Source organism: Danio aesculapii, chromosome 9, assembly GCF_903798145.1.
Source record: "Danio aesculapii chromosome 9, fDanAes4.1, whole genome shotgun sequence".
NCBI lineage: Eukaryota > Metazoa > Chordata > Actinopteri > Cypriniformes > Danionidae > Danio > Danio aesculapii.
The window spans coordinates 17,895,640-17,913,930 of NC_079443.1; the positions used below are offsets into that span (position 1 = coordinate 17,895,640).

General features: G+C 36.8%; 1 protein-coding gene across 1 annotated transcript in view; it reads right to left on the reverse strand.

Annotated features, from left to right (window-relative positions):
- Nucleotides 1-12,003, reverse strand: part of mgat4a (alpha-1,3-mannosyl-glycoprotein 4-beta-N-acetylglucosaminyltransferase A) — a 60,990-nt gene extending 48,987 nt beyond the window's left edge. Inside the window, exons 1-2 of the mRNA XM_056464862.1 lie at nucleotides 11,865-12,003; nucleotides 9,132-9,272 (exon numbers count right to left, since the gene is read on the reverse strand). Of these exons, the coding sequence (XP_056320837.1) occupies nucleotides 9,132-9,272; nucleotides 11,865-12,003 (280 nt within the window). The remainder of the gene's footprint in view (nucleotides 1-9,131; nucleotides 9,273-11,864) is intronic.
- Between the last annotated feature and the right edge of the window lie 6,288 nt (nucleotides 12,004-18,291).

Consider the following 18,291-nt stretch of genomic DNA (forward strand, 5'->3'; position numbering starts at 1 on the left):
CAACAAAAAAGGAAGTGAGTGCGGTGCACCTCGCATTTTTGAAGCGGAAAATCGTGTTAGGTGTGACTTATCCCTAAATGTGCAACACATATTTGTAACTCGTGGGACAGAAACAAATGCAACCAGATGTGCCTACAACAGGTTTGCCAAAGAAGCAAAATGAAAGAATATTATTGCAGTTTGCCACAGACGAGTTGATGCCAAACTAGCACTGATGCTGATCGTCTCTGTCCTGGATCTGCATCATAAACACAACAAATAGGCTATAGGCTATGAAAATTACAGTTATTAATAGTTCTTACTTAATATACATTTTTAAAATAGCCCACATAATCTACGACTTAAGCTTTAAACTAATGACTTCTATTAAAAATGTTGACAAAGGTTTATGATATAAGAATAACAGCGGAGCATTAATTAAATGCATATTGTCCATGTAGTGATCAATTTGAGGTAGCCTGCTATTTTTATTTGATGGAAGAAAAAAACGTGATTGGAAAAAAGCAGCCTATACCGGTTCCTAAAAAGGATTCAGTCAGTGTTTTTGTTTTGTAATCTAAATTTGTTATTTAAATGAAAAATATCTAGGGCAGGCCTATTTATTTTATTCTTTTTATTTAGTTTATTTTTTCTGTGCTGTTGGAAGCCCTGCAGGTGCGTTAAGATGTTATGTTATTAATATGTTCTGTATTCTGCTGTTCGCATGTTAAAATAAATCAATACTTAAAATGCAATATTTAATGTCACACAAAATAGACACGTTTATTTTTTTTTTAATTAAATAATTTAATATTAATCTGACCAGTTAATGGTTAATATTTGGTTAACAAGCAGTGGTTGTCCATTGGCAAAATTAATCGAAACAAGCATCTCTAATTTGCGGCCGTTAGTAAACCATTCAAATGATGCCCCTCTCAATGCTAAAAACGCTTTTGGTGTGATCGGCCCCTTTATGCAGCCAAACTTAAAAAATATATAAAATAATATTTTTTAATCGTTTAACTGATACCATTAATCGGTTAAAAACGCACCCATTCGGTTAACGGTTAATTAGTTATTTTGAGCATCATTAATTGATACAAAAATCACATTAGTGATCTGATCTGAACTCATTTTTCAGGAGTGCAGACAAAATGACAACAGCATTTTTTTCCATATAAGTGCTGATGTCGACCTGCAGTGTGTGTGTGTGTGTACTGATTTGAGTGACAGTCTTGACAGAAGCTCTGTCACACATCATCAGCACCAAACAGAAGATAGTAAAATATGTCCTCGTTTTGCACTGCTTCCCACTGCAAAGCAGAAGTGTGTTTTGAGAGGGAACACCACGTGCTGAAGGAGTAAAGTAGGCTGAGGATCAAAGAGGAGAGAGAGAGAGAGAGAGAGAGAGAGAAAGAGAGAGAGAGAGAGAGAGAGAGAGAGAGAGAGAGAGAGAGAGAGAGAGAGAGAGAAGCATAGAGAAGAGGAAGTTTATCAGACAGTGGTAAAGCACTTGAGAAAGCAAAAAAAAGAAGAATATAGGAAAAAAGGCATGTTTTTAAGTTAATGTGCATTCAACACAAGTCATCCGCTCCTACGCCACCTCTTCTCTTTCACAAAGTAGCATTTGGCCTTCAGGCGATCGCTTACATAAAGAGACGCTGAGCCGCATCGTTCTCCCAGAATGCTCTTTCTTCACTCTCTGCAGCAGAATGAAGCCTGTACGCATCTCTTGTGAGAAAGACATTCAACGTGCCTTGAGACTAAACTACGCTGGTTTCTATATACCAACGGTCTCTAGGGAAGTTGCAGTGCTTTACTGAGGAGAAAAAAAAGAGTGTGCTTGACACAGTGGGGGGTTTCATTGAAGCCCTGTATTGTTGAACATTTTCATTTTCTCATGCGAGCGTCTCTTAAACAATCCTGTCAAACTTTTCAGACCTCTTTTCATTGTTCAATCCACCTTTCAGGGACCCCTCAGCAAACTCAGAGAGCCCAACATATTATATACAAGCTGTGGCGTCTTGTGTGTCAAAGGTCATGAAGCTCTTTTATAAAATGGTTTAGTCCTTATATAAATTTTTCATATTTATTTAGGATACATCTGACTTTACATTATAAAATATAAATTAATTAAGTGCACTCTCAAGGTATTTTTATTTTAGAATATTTTAATTTTCCATGTCATTAAAAACAACATTTCAAAATAAAGTGATGTAGAGTGACCAAAAAAATAAATAAAATACAAATAAAACAAAATAAATTTAAATTAAATTTTAAAAATTTGAATTTTAAAATGTTACTTTTTTAAAATAAAATATAAAATAAAATAGACAAGGCAAGTTTATTTATATAGCACATTTCAAACACAATGGTATATTAAAGTGTTTTAAATAAACAGGAATAGAAGAGAAAAGCATACATTTTTTGAAAAATAATAAAAATGATTAAAAAAACAGATTAAAATGTGTTAAAACAGGTTATAAAAGAATTAAAAGGAAAAGAAAGACATAATAGTGCGATCTGTCGGGTGTAGCACAGTGCTCATTCAGTAAAGGCACAGCTAAACAGATGTGTTTTCAGTCTTGATTTGAATGTGCCTAATGTTGGAGCACATCTGATCATTTCTGGAAGCTGATTCCAGCCGAGGGGGGTGCAGTAGCTGAAGGCGGATTCACCTTTTTTTTGACTGAACTCTAGAATTTCTAATTTAATTGATGCTAATGATCTGAGTGATCTGTTAGGTTTGTATTCAGTCAGCATATCTGTAACGTATTGAGGTCCTAGGCCATTTACAGGGTAGGCCATTTATAGATATGCCTTAAAAAAATTGGAATGGTTGGTGATATTAATGTCCTGTTTGTGGCACATTAGTATATGTGAGGGGGCAAAATTTTCAAGATGGGTGGTGACCATGGTGGCCATTTTGAAGTTGGCCATCTTGGATCCAAATTTTGTTTTTTCAATAGGAAGAGGGTCATGTGACACATCAAACTGATTGGGAATTTCACAAGAAAAACAATGGTGTGCTTGGTTTTAACGTAACTTTATTCTTTCATGAGCCCCCTCACATATACTAATGTGCCACAAACAGGACATTAATATCACCAACCATTCCCATTTTATAGAGGAGTGTCCATATAAATGGCCCACCCTGTAGTGATTTATAGACAAGTAGTACTACTTTAAAATATATTCTGAATGTAACTGGGAGCCAGTGTAAAGGCCTGAGGACAAGTGTGATGTGCTCTGATTTTCTGATTCTGGTCAGAATCCAGGCAGCAGCGTTTTGCAACTGTCTTGACTGTCTGTTTGGGAAGGACGGTGCAGAGTCCATTACAGTAATCCGCCCTGCTGGCGATAAAAGCATGAACAAGTTTCCTACTGGGAAAAAAAGTATCTAATTCTTGCAATGTTTTTGAGATGATAGTATACTGCTTTGACATGACTATTAAAACTCAGATATGACTCCAGAATCACACCAAGATTCTTGGCCTTATTTTTGTTGTTTGACCCTTAGAGCTAAGGTACACATTCAGCTTAAAATAAAATTAAATAAAAAAATTTTATAAAATGAATTTAAATAAAAATTTAACTAAAATAAAAAATTTAAATAAAATAATTTAATTGAATTAACTTAAAAATAATAAAAATAAATAAAATAAATTAAATACAATAAAAATTAAAAAAATAAATAAAAATAAAATAATTTCAGGAAAATACAGCATCAATGTGAAGAACTGTTTCAAAATATTGCATCTACTAATTAACAGCAGCAGCCAAAAATAACACAATTATGGGTCAATCTCTCATGGTTACACTTCATGAGATTTAGAGTCGTTCGGTTTAAACAACAAATAATTCTTAAATCATTTTCCTGTTCTGAATCTTTGACACTGCCTTTTAAAAAGCTCCACTATAAATTCGTAAATTAAACCAGTAAATGTTCATACAAATGCCACAAAATCCAATGCTTTATTAGTCTGGGGTGTCTCAGAGTATGAGATATGCAGTCTCTAGGGTCTGGACAGAAGATGTCGTCCCCATTTACAGCTCTAAAAATAGCTGCTCATAAGCCACAATCTCATTGAGAAGCGTAGGACTGCAGGCACAGGCACGAGCCACACAGACAGTGTGGAATAAGGAGGTCGAGATTACGGTTAGCCAGAAGGTCTGTGGGTTTTGCAGGAGGCGGGAAAAGAGCATTGGTGGGCTTCAGCTTTATAAAAACAACCAGCTCTCTTTGATTTTCCCATATGCTCAGATAAACAACCCGGTCAGTCATAGCAGTCTTTTATTTTGACATTCATTAGCATCGTTGACTATGTTTACATGGACATCAGTAAATATTCCTTTCATGTTCCCATTTTACATGTTGTAGTAAACAGATCGAATAACGTCATTATATCACCACACTATCCAATGTTTTCTTTGGAGTTTTGTGTCGTTTCGGAAGTTCCACTTCAACTGCAGTTCGGTAGTGTCACTTTCACTCAGCAACATTTCATTCATGCCCTCGTGATAAACTCTGATGCTACAGTACATTTCAAAGTGCCAAACACAAGTGATTTACATATTAAATCAATGCAAAGACGCGATTAGACATTCTGCAGTGTTATTCTTGCGGATGAGGTGGCACAAATTGATCTTTTGGGCAATTGATGCGCTTTACGAGTGATTCGTGCGATTTGTTTGAGTTGAAAAATCGTAACTTAGGAAATCCGCGCTGCATTAACCAGAGGTGGGAGTAAGTCACAAATGTGCAAGGTGACAAGCAAGTCTCGAGTAATAACCTTTAAGTCTCAAGCAAGTCAAGTCAATTTTTGTCAGACTTTGTCAAGTCGAGCCACTGCTTATCTCAAGTCAAGTCAAGTCATACAGTAGCTTGGTCTAGCAAGTCACTTTCAAGTCAATAAAATTTTTGTCAATTTTTGAACTTTTGCAATTTCTTTTACAATTTATATTTACACATCTAACTTTCGGTTTTGTATGTAATGCATAATATATAGAAACAGTTATTTATTTAACAAAAAAGTTATGTTGAGCTATTTAACTCAAGTCAAGTCTCAAGTCATGACAGTCAAGTCCAAGTCAAGTCAAGTCTTTTTTGGATATTTATCAAGCAAGTCTCAAGTCCTAAATTTTGTGACTTAAGTCTGACTTGTGTCAAGTCATGTGACTTGGTGGGAAATCCTCCAGCTCACATGGACAGACAACAGCTCAAAACTTGGACTGGCCTAGTCAGAAATACTGCTGAAAGCCTCTGTCATCCAGGAGTTTATGAACTCACAGAGCTGGGTGCATCTTTAAAAGGTCTAATGTACTCAGACATGGCGCCGAACAAATCTATGTCATTTATCAGACTTCCTAAAGAACAAAGCACAGCTTCCCTCTCGATCAGACAGAAGCCCCTCCTATGATGAGAATCTGCGTCTATTATGAAGTAAATTTGACACGTGATTGAAGCGAATTTGACATGCGAACGAAGCGAGTAAACTCTAAATATTAAAGTGTCTAATTACACGATAATAGCGCAATCTATTTGCGCAAGCTGCGTCCGGTGTGAACGCCCCATGAGATATTTTATTCAAGTATGATGTAAAGACTGGTGGGAGAGTGTTGTTTTGAGGGAATCCGACGCCGAATTTATATTAAAAACTTCTGCATTTCACAGACAGCATAAAAGTGTGTTCGGTGATAATGATTATGGTGAGTTCGACACATGTCTTAATTCGATTTGTGCTTAATACGATTATGACTTTAGTGGAATTAATGTTCAAAAACATTCATAACAAAAATCTCTGTTTACATGGTAGACTCTTAATCAGGGTCCTGTGAAGTGCTTTGAAATGTCCATTTTTTTATTTAATGTTTGGCGTAATCTCAACCGAACTTGAAGAGAGCGTGGGACAAAGCCTAGCTCCGCCCATTTAAAAAAAAAAAAAAAAAACAGCCAACAGTGTTTTGCAATATCACTGCTCTGCCATTGGGAATGGTTGAGCTCAAGCACATGAAATGAAAAGTGTCTTGAAGGAGGAGGGACATGTCAGATACTAGAGAGCCATTGATTGCTCATGATTTGATGAGAAACTGAAGTATGAGGTGATGTGAATAAAACGTTGATCCATTTAGGTGGAAGTGACAAACCACTAGTTTTACGTGTTTATAACAGTTGAATTTCTTCTAAACATGAATTTTTGTTACTATTTTGGTGCACACTAGCTTATAAAATAGTAACAATCACCGCAGTTGCAGGATGTCTCTTGTAATAAAGCCATCTAGTCGCTGACTTAACTCATCTGTCGTTAACCCACATAGTGTCTGATACAGAATACCGCAGTACAACGTGCCTTACTGTACAAACAAAAACTAAATAGAGTTCACTACAAAAGAGCGTGATAGCTTCAGGCTGAGGGTGTTGACAGTCTGCTCACTAGGCCAGTGAAAACAACCCAACAAAGCCAACCAAGCAGGCCTGCAGCTACTATAGACATCGAGGACATGGACCCATAATTTGCACATTGACAGTCAAGTGGTGGTTCGATATTTAGCTACGTTTTGTCTCAAATATTGGTCTTAAATTGCATCCTTACAATTAAGACCACTACTCTAGTCAATTTACAGATTATAAATAGTGCAGAGATGCATTGCCATTACCTTTTTTGCTCTTCTTGTTGCCTTCAGATATTTACTTGTGAGTTTTTTTAATCCGGTAGATCTCAAATGTTAGACATGACCTAAAATTGTGCTGCGAGGTGTTTGTTCAGTTAGCGGGAAGCAGAAGGAGAGGAAAACAAACAGAAAATGTAACTAGCCACATTTCGTGCACAGATCAGACAGAATTTTTTTTATTTTATTTTTTTTCGCTGTGGTTAGCTATTTACTTCAGAAAAATTGCTGACTTTCTTGTTCAATCCAATCTCTATCTTTCAAAACTCAAAATTAATAATTAGATATCATTTCTCAAATCTTTACTAGTAATTTTAAAGAGAAATATACAGTTTTAAACTTTAATCTTCAATGTAAAAAGTGAAGAAAGTGTATAGTTAAATATGCCATATTGGCTAACATGCTGCCAGTATTGATGGCATGGATGACAGGATTAATGAACTGTTAGAAACACCAATGAATGGAGGGCTGGATAGAAGGGCTGCAAAATGGACAGAGGGAAGGGACAAATGGACTGATACAAGAATGGATAGACGGACAGATTGACTGTTGAAAAGATAGCTGGATGGGATGAGATGTGGTAGTTGGATTGTCATGGATGGATGAAAGGTACAATTATATGGAATATATGAAAAGACAGACAGATGACGGAATGGACAGATAGAGTGATGATGGATGGACAGAGGAATGGATGGAGGCAAGGACGGAAAGATGGAGAGTTGGGATGGATGAATGTATAGAAGGATAAATGGATGGCTCTATGCATTGAAGGATGTACAAACAAAAAAATGTATATTAAAAGACAGAGGGATGAATGGGATTGGGTTGATTGATGGACGAAATGGGATGGAATGGACAGATTTATAGGATGGATTGGATTGTGGGCATGACCAAAAAATGTGCTGCAAGAGAAAAATAAACAATGCAAAAATGCTAATTAAGTCTGTACTAATAATTAGAGGAGACATTTAAGTATGGAGGCGAAGCACGTGGCGCAGTGGGTAGCACAATCACCTTACAGCAAGAAGGTCGCTGGTTTGAGCCTTGACTGGATCAGTTGGCATTTCTGTGTGGAGTTTGCATGTTCTCCCTGTGTTGGTGTGGGTTTCCTCCGGGTGCTCCAGTTTCCGCCACAGTCCAAAGACATGCGGTATAGATGAATTAGGTAAGCTAAATTGTGCATAGTGTATGTAGTGTATGTGTGTGAATGAGTGTGTATAAATGTTTCCCAGTGATGGGTTGCGGCTGGAAGGGCACACACTGTGTAAAACATATGCTGGATAAGTTGGCAGCTCATTCCGCTGTGATGACCCCAGATTAATAAAGGGACTAAGCCGAAAAGAAAATTAATTTAAGTATGGAAAATAAATATTCAGTTTGCTTTAAATGGTAATACATGTTTATATTTATAAAGACCAACTACATATTGTGAAGTGTGTGCAGTTAAATATGCCATACTGTCCCCTATGTAGCCAGAACTGATGTAATGGATGGATGTACAGATAGACAGACAAAAGCTATGTTTCCATCCAAAGATGCTAATTAAATTTATGAGCAAAACTGGAATATCGCATAAAAGACGTGCGAATAAATAAAAAGTTTATCCTACTCAGTTATGCGCATTTTCAAAATTGATGCGCGTCTTGCTGTTTCTATCAACCATCAATCAATATAAAATAGCTGTATGGAAACATAGCTATTGTTAAGGGGACTTTTAAAGAGGGAGCATTATGCTCATTTTGCACATCTTGAATTATTCTTGAGTACCTACAAAACAGTACTGCTGCCATATTTTCTCAGAAAAGTCTTTCATTTTTCTACTTAAAAAAAGTAAACAATACAGCCTAGCTCCTGTAGGTGTAACACTGGTGAATCCATTCAGTCAACTGCGCACACAGCACAGTTTCCGCTTAGCTATCGACTGCAATCCGTGACCAAAAACACACTCTGGAGCCATTCTCCAGAACACCCTGTTCAGAGCTGCAATAACTTCTTTATTCTGAGTGAATCGCTGTTGACCACATAAGGAGTTCCATCCTTAATAACGTCACCTACAGCCATGTTCAAAAAAATAATAATCTGTCAAAATCTGTCCATGATTTGAATGTAAATCCAGTTCTTTAACACTGTGAATGCAGAAATGGCCTCTTCTGTGTCCATGCTGGTCTGTGTCAGCTGTGGAGAACAACCGTGTAACACAATACGACAAGCAAGGACAAGACATACAGCAACACCCTGATGTTTGGGTGAAAATGTGAGTAATGGAGGCTGAAAAACAAACCTCAAATGGCAGCTCTGAGCCTTAGCAAGGATTAGCATAGGGAACTAAACTGGGAGCTAAAGGACAGTGGAAATTCAATAAAAGGTGATGGTTTTGTCTTCCAACCTCCTGATTTGTATAGAGTGCCATTTTAGTCAGTCAATAAGATTGAGATCAGGATCTACTGTGAGTGCTGGAATTAGAGAATTGCTAATGAACTCACCTCCGGTTCGTCCCTGTCCCACCTGTACAGCCGGATGTAGACTGCCTTCATTGTTGAGCAGGTGAGGCAGGTGGTGGTAGATATTTGGCACCTGAAGGGGCTTCCTGTGAGCCAACTCCTTCAACAGCTTCTGAGTCTCGTCTGCAGGAAACCAGACAAGCGTTAGCACAGAATGCATTAGCATCACTCAGACTGTGATTTAGAGGATCACAATTAGATTAGAAAGCAATCATTATACATCTTTGTTACTCTTAAAGTGCTATTAAAAAATGAGAAATGATGCAAGCAACAAACAGTACAACAAATAATACTTTTAGATCCATTTAACTGAGACATTCAAGTTATAATACAGAAACCGAAAACTCTAATTAAATCAATTCACTTCTTTATTAACATTTATGACACAGTAATAAGCTTGTTATTAAGACAGTAGGCACAGTATGCATGTAATAAAATGATACTTTAAACCAAATGCTGATATTTACTTAAGCCATAACAGACTGTGTTTACATGACTAGATATTGTGAAATGTGGTTTCTGATCAATAGCAGTGAAGAAACTACACTACCTGACAAAAGGCTTGTCATCAATACCAGTTGTAAGAGCAACAAATAATAACTTGACTTCTAGTTGATCATTTGGGAAAAGTAGCAGAATGAATCGTCTGTTGAACTGCATCCCAATCATCACAAATACTGCAGAAGACCTACTGGACCCCGCACGGACCCAAGATTCTCACAGAAATCAGTCAAGTTTAGTAAAGGAAAAGTCATGGTTTGGGGTTACATTCAGTATGGGGGCATGCGAGAGATCTGCAGAGTGGATGGCAACATCAACAGCCTGAGGTATCAAGACATTTGTGCTGCCCATTACAATACAAACCACAGGAAAGGGCAAATTCTTCAGCAGGATAGCGCTCCTTCTCATACTTCAGCCTCTACGAACAAAGTTCCTGAAAGCGAAGAAGGTCAAGATGCTCCATGATTGCCCAGCCCAGTCACCAGATATGAACATTATTGAGCATGTCTCGGGTAAGATGCAGGAGGAGGCATTGAAGATGAATCAAAAGAATCTTGTTGAACTCTGGGAGTCCTGCAAGAACGCTTTCCAGATGACTTTACTTTCCATTCCATTATTTGAGTCATTGCAGAGATGTATGGATGCAGTCCTCCAAGCTCATGGGAGTCATACACAATATTAATTATTTTTCCACTGCAACATGACTTCATATTTCATACTGTACATTATGTCTGTTAAGTGACAAGACTTTGTCTAAGCAAAGTCAGGCCTTACTGTCCTAATTAAATAATTAAAAATCAAGGCATGATCATATTTTATTTTGGTAAAATAAGCGTAATCTAGAGGCCTTTCATATAAGCCACTACTGATACCAAATGATCAACTAGAAGTCAAGTTATTATTTGTTGTTCCTAAAACTTGGATAGGTGACAAGAATATTGTCAGGTAGAGTACATTATCAGTATTATGCAAAAAAAAAACAAAAAAAAAAAAGACAAGCAAATCACAGCAGAGAAACTCACTACCATGAAGCATCAGTTGACACCAGTTTGTTTCACTAAAGATTTTTAGAGGTATAATCATTATACAATTTGGGAGATTATTATTATTATTATTATTATTATTATTATTATTATTATTATTATTATTATTTATTATTATTATTATTATTATTATTATTATACCATTAGGTATAAAAGTATCTTTGAAGTTTTAATGAAGTTCAAAATAAAATGAATAAATAAATTCCCAATTTAAGCAAATTTTTTTAGGCCTGAATTTTGATAAGCAAATGAACCAAAAGCAAGCAAAAACATTTAGTTTTATTTGAAGCACTTTCAGATTAAAATATTGCAAAATAAGTACTAAAATATTATGCACTGTCTCCGTGGCAAAGACAAAACATTATTTATTAAAAAAATTATTATTTAAAAATATTATGTTTAAATATGTGTTCAAAAAATCTTCTCTCCATTAAGCAACACTCACATAAATATTATATTATATGACAAACATTTTCCATAATTTTAAGCAGGTTTTAATTGTCTGACAACTGCACATGAATTTTGGAAATCTGTATCAATATATAGTATGTGTTAAAATTGTAAGAGCCATAATTTGTTATAATATAATTTATTAATAGTCCTCAAATTCATGTACAGTTTACACGTTATATGTTTAGTTGTGTACATTTGTGATTGTGTACCCATACTCCTTTTTTTGTTTGTGATGGTTTGTGCCACCTTAATTAGACAGTTTTAAGTTATAATATGAGATATGAAAATGAAAGAAAGACGAAGCAACACATTTCTGTTTGTTATACTGCATGAGAATTCAGTAAACATCTTTAATTAGAACGGAACAAGAGTCAATTTATTGCCCGACCGATTTCTTTAAAATTATGATAGTACAAATATGATGTCATTACTTGTATTTTGATAGATATATCATTTAAAATGCAAGTGTTGTTTATTAAAAAAAGAAACGAAAAGGTGCTAGAATTGAGATATATGTGAATTTAATCTAACAATCAAATTACACATTGAGTAAAAACATTTATTTTCAGACAGTGTAATTAAAAAAGTTATTTAAATACAATTGTAATAATGTAATTAAAATTAATGAAGTATTTTTTGAAGTAAGTTTCCCAACATGGAAGAACAATAATAATGAGATAAATGACACACACACAGCTCTCTTTTTATGGTGACTAACCTGAGAAGTTGGAGAGGGCATCTTTGCTGCCGTTGGTCTCTGCGATGGCGCGTCTGAACTGCTCCAGGATGGCATTGAGTTCAGAGGAGCGCTGGAGGGTTCGGTGCTCCGCCACCCGCAGACGCTCCCCGCAGGGCATGAAACTCCCTCTGATACGCTACCAACTTTTCTACAGGAAGAAGAAGACACACAACATGAGGTCAGAGTCATGTAATGTTTCAATTATCATATAAATGAATAAATGGAGGAAAGTTAGGACACTTTAAGCAGTAGTCTAGGTTGTTTTCTAAAAAAAGTAGGCAAAAGAAAGTTGAAATAAAAGCATGTGTTCTCTATTTGATAAAAACTAGTGCTGGGCGAAGATTAATCACATTCAAAATAAAAGCTTGGTTTGACATGATATATGTGTGTGTGTGTGTGTTATATCTACTTATTATGATACTGTATGTGATACACACCAACGACTGTAAAAAAAAAAACATGGCGACACTAAACGCCTCATGATGGCACAACGGTCACAAAAAGTTAAAATTGGAGCCTGGGCATGCACAGAAGGAACAACCAGATGGAGCCAGAGGCAGAGCCGCAGAATCAAACTTCCAACTAAATGCTTGTACGTCAAATCAACCACGCCCCCCAAACTTCTTATTTGACCACTCTTATCTGCACAATAACAAAGGCTTCCTAAATACTATAAGCACTTACACTTAAAAACACATAATAATATATGATTTATTAAAAAAAGTGTGTGATGGAAGCTGTTTTTAATAGTTTAATAAGAACGATACATGTTAGAATGCAAAATAAATGCTCTTTCATACACTCTAGCCTAAGTTAGACTCAGCTATGAGCACAAAAGTATTTCTCTTATAACTGGTTGTTGGTATTTCTTCAGAAGGGTAGAAATAACATTTGTAAAATATGAAAAATAGCATAATAATAACACATACTTTTCAGAAAGGTTTTTTTCTTTAATTAGAAATCAACATGACCCAAAATATACACATTATGAACAGTTATTTGCCATGCAGGAAAAATCGTGCGCATATATTATCAAAAGATACAGCAATATTTCTAAATATCAACAGGATATTTACACATTCCATACCAGCACTATATAAAATATTCCTTGTCAATTTGTACAATAAACTTAGCAGTATTAATACATCAACTGATGTCTATCAGCTGCTGCAACATCACTTATATTGTTTATTATTTTTCTTTGTCTCCATTTACATTTGGTTTATTTGATGCCTTAATATCTGGCAAAGAGGAATTTACATTCATTTTAATGTTTATTAGAGAGACATTTTTGCATTTATGAGGAAAAAGCTGCGTTATGGATGTGACATCTCTCTGAGCATTTTTAAAGTACTATAAAATACTTCCTTACATACAAAAAAAATTTAAAACGGTTTTTGATGAAAACTTAATTTTTGTATTATTTTTAATCTATCCATATATCTATCCATCCATCCATCCATCCATCCATCCATATATATACATACATACATACATACATGCATACATACACATACATACATACATATATATACAGTATATATACATCTCATGTAAATATATATTTTATATCTAAATGTAAAAAAAACAACATTTACTCAAATATTATATGCATAATAAATACACACAGAATATATTGTGTCAAAATAAACTTTTGTTTTGAATTAATAATTAAGATAAATTTTTGCCCATACTTAATAAACCTAAACCTCAAAAGTAATGGTCTCAAACTTGATTCCTGGAGGGTCGCAGCTCTGCCATAGTTTAGCTCAAACGCAGGGTCTTGCGTTAAGTTTCACAGTTCGCTAACGGTGGCAAAGGTTCAAGCTTGGTGAACTCTGACCTGCGAAATCGCATCACTTGACTGGGTGAGACCAATCGAGGATCAAAACAGGACTCTCTGGACAGAAATTTAAAAACATGGAGCAAATCGCTCGCTTTGTTTAATGTCTAATCATCTTGTTTAATCTTGCCCCTTTTCGTCAGCGCCGTACGACAGAATTTCGCACACGACAAAGCCCAGTGTGACCCGCAGCTTAATCCTGAACACCTTGATTAGTTGGATCAGCTGTGTTTTAATTAGGGTTGGAGCAAAACTGTGAAGACTGCGGCCCTCCAGGAATTCAGTTTAAAAACCTATGCTATAAAGCATAACTTAAATTTGAGTACAAACTGATATAGCTAGGTATTTATATGGATAGTTCAAGCAAAAATGAAAATTTACACACTAATTATTAAGCTACAAAATGGTTTCCAAACCTACTTGCCTTTTTTATTCTATTGAACACAACAGAAGATATTTTAAAAGAAAGCTGAAAACCCATAACCTTGACTTCTTTAGTAGCTTTTTTTTCCTACTTGTGTGTTCTACAGAAGAATGAATCCGCATTAAGGTTTAAAACCACTTGAAGGTCAGTAAACTGTGAGTGAATTTTAATTCTGGGGTAAATAATGAAGCCCCTTTAACTAATTTGAGTACTTAAAATAAAAAGTGCAATAACAGAGGCTTAAATAAAATTAATTAAATTATAATAAAATAACAATATTAAAATAGCACTAAGCCAGGTGAAAAATATCAATGAAAAATACACTTCACAATATTCAAATGTGTCCTAACTTACAGGAAAGCTTTCATTAAGGGAAAGCTAAATGATCAGGAAATATGTGAATAACATTGACAACATTTGCATCTAAAATAAATAAAAAATAAATGTGAGAGACCTCAAGCAAGCAAAACAAAACGCATCCCTATTCCAGCCATACTGTGCTGCACATTATTTGCATTTGTTTCATTCAGCAGCAAGGAAAAGGCTTACAATTTTAAATATTTGAATGTATTTATCTATAATAGTGTTAGTACTCGATGGATGTAACAGTGTGATCTTACAGAGCAGACATATGCAAATGTATCTAAACGTGTTTAAAACTGCCTGGCATAAACATGTTTTTTGCTAACCATGAAGAATTATTATTTTGCTTTAATAAGCTTCAAAATTTGTAATCAATCGTAACCCTTATGTGACCTAATTTTTATTGTCATGTGACTATGGAAGAAACAAACCAGTTTCAGGCGCCCAAAATAAAGTGCTACTGTTGCACAAATAATTGAAAACACATTAAAAAACATTTCTGTTTTTATTTGTTGTATAAACACCCCCCGAAATGCATCCCGCAAGTACTTTGTACGGTGGCTGAGAGAGTTCAAATATGAATTAAGAAATGTAAACATGTACACATGTAAAGAAAAAAACACAAACATCTTCATTAATTAGACAACACGTGCAAATACAGAGAAGCACTGCAAATAGTGCGAACCACAACAGAAAGGTTTTGGGGAATCCCAAATAGTGACAAACCCAAAACTGTTAAATGATCATACATTTCTTTAAACTTTTCTATAAACTTTTCAAGGTTAAAAGCTGTTGGAAGAAAGAAAGCTTAAATAAATAAATATTGATAAATATTTTGCATGAATAAATGAGAAAAAAAATACATCAATCACAAAATGCAAAAAAGTGTTCATTTACTAATATTTTTACAGTGTGAATAAACTCTTACGCTAATCAACAAACATTGACATAGGCTCATCATCAGTTCGAGGTTGAATAAAATAGCCTAAATGTTAAGAAAGCATGAAGTCAGAAAAAGCTTCTTTTTTTTTTTTTTCAGGAACCACAGCTGTCTGCCCTTTCCTGATTGCATCTCCGTTTCTAGGAACATGGTCTTCCTGGAAGGTTATCATACTAGAGCTTAGCGTGAAGAAGAGCGAGAGGAGAATATAAAGACAGATATACTGTGGTCTGAGGCAGAGCCAGTGGGAAGAGCCCTCTGTTAGAGCCGATTAGCCTTGGGGCACACCGCCTGCTTTATTTGCAGACTCAACATGCTAGAAGTCAAACCACAGCATTGAGTTTAATGCATGTGAAAGGATCGCAGATCTTCACCAAGCCAGTGTTTTGGGTCAACACACAACAAAGACTGACTGGCTGAAACAAAACCTTTTCCACAGTCTATCAAGTTTGATTTTCTTGCTTACGGTTCAATTTTAGTGAGGATGTTGAAGTCCAATTTTCCAGAAGAGCATCTATTTGTGTCCGTGTAGAAATGTCAGGCTCTCTTGACAGAGACAAGAACTTGACGGCTTTGAACTTCTATTCTGACGGCTGGAAGAATGACTGCTTGTTTGACCTCAGCAAGTTTCTCTCAGGTTTTCTCCTTGATCTCTCTTTTGTCCTGAGCTTCTACATTCCCAGCAAGCTCTTCATCTTGCTAGAGGGACTTTTGTAAGGATTCAGCATCTCAGCTTTTTTCAGTTTTCCCTTCAGCTACACTAGCGCAGGGTTTATATCCTCTTTTCTTGGCTTGGCATTTTATTGACTCATCTTTAACTTCCCTTGATGGATTTCTTTAGAATTGGTTTTTGAATGGGCGTTTCTTTCTTAAATGTGGGCTTTTTTTCTTACTTTGAAATATTTCATACACTCTCACTAATTAATAGGCTAGTAATGTGTGTACTAAAAATGTTTGGTGCATATTTATAGTAGCTCTCTCAAATCATGTTTCGGATAAAAGCGTCTGCTAAATGTTTCCTTCACTATTCAAAAGTGTAGTGTATAATTTTAATTCATTCTATTTTTGAGCAATTAATACTTTTATTCAGTTAGTATTCGTTGACATCAACAAAAGTGACAGTAAAACATCTATAATGTCACATATTTTAATTTCTTAAAATGTTTATGTGGAAAAAAAATCAAGGGTTCTTTGATGATTATAAAAAAAGCACACGTTACTGTCATGGATTGGTCAGGCTCTCACGACCCCCACTCACGAAGATCACCATCACCTGACTTCTATGAGCACACAGCTGCATCACATTCACGAGCACCAGATAAAAGCACAGCACTCCAGTCGCTCATTGTCCGGGCTCGTCTCGACGAAAGCGGACAACTGAGCGACCACTCAGCGTAGTCATCCTCAGCTAAACAAACGATTTACTTACCTGTTCTCTTTGTATTCCTCCTAGTCTTCCTGGTCCTCCCGAATCGTCCTGTCTTCCAGTCCTTCCAAGTCTGTGTCATCCTCTGTCAGCTGTATCTGGTGTGTGCTGTCCATCCTCGTGTATTCCTGTTACCCAGCCACGGAGGAAAAGACCCCAACATCATTCCTGATCCTCCTGGCTATCCTTCATGTGCTCCTGTTTGTCATTTAATAAACACCCTAACGTTTCCTTACCTCTGGCTCCTGTCCGCTTCATAACAGAAGCCCGGACCCATAACGACGACAACATGAGCACCCCCGATCACCTTCAAGAGCTGGTGGACCAGTTGAAGCGGATTCTACAGCCACCAGCTCCACTTTCCAACGCAACCACCAGCACCGAGCACTTCCGCCTCCACAGTTTTCTTCTTCGGCCCTTCCTTCCAGTCCCATGGCCCGACCAGCGCCCTACTCAGGCGGAGCGGGGGAGTGCAATGGTTTTCTGTTACAATGTTCCCTCATATTCGAATGCAACCTTCTCTATATCCCACAGATAAGTCGAAGATCGCCTACATCGTATCTCTACTCTCTGGACCTGCACTTAATGGGCTGAGACGATCTGGAACCAAGCCGGGCCGGTCATGAATTCCATCACTACCTTCACGGAGTATTTCAAAGAGGTGTTTGGACGTTCTGATGGGGAAGTAGCCGCTGGAGAGCAGCTGTATCATCTAAAGCAAGGTACTCTATCTACACAGGAATATGCTCTCCGGTTTCGCACTCTAGCAGCTGCAAGTGGATGGAATGAGAGATCGTTGTTGACCACGTACCGGCTCGGCTTGGAACCCACTCTCCGAATCCAACTGGCCACATTAGATGATACAATGGGTCTGGAGAGATTCATCCAACATTCTCTCCGATGTTCCGATCGTCTCCGTTCCTATCAACAGGACACCATCACCACCCTCGTCTGCACTCCTCCAATCGCCTGAGTCAACAGCCTCTCCAGACCAGAACCCATGATAATAGAGTCTGGAAGACTGACATCAGCCGAACGACAGAGGAGGCTGACCCGGGGTCTGTGTCTATACTGCGGTGTCAGTGGCCACACCCGTATGGAGTGTCCCCTTCGTCCCATTCGGACTTCAGTGAGTGTATTCAGTACGAATATTGAACATGTAAACCACTTACTACCACCGTACAAAATAACTACTGCCTCTATTTCTCTCCTTGTCACAGCCTCATCGACTCCGGGTCAGCAGGGAACTTCATCTCCCAATCCCTCTGTCGTCACTCCACCTCCGTACTGAGGCGTCCTCGCATATATACCAGATACAACCGATAACCCAGTGCACTCGATCTTCGACCCGTAGCCATCGACAATGCGAAGACATCCTTCTTCAAGTGGGGTTGTTACATCAAGAGAGGA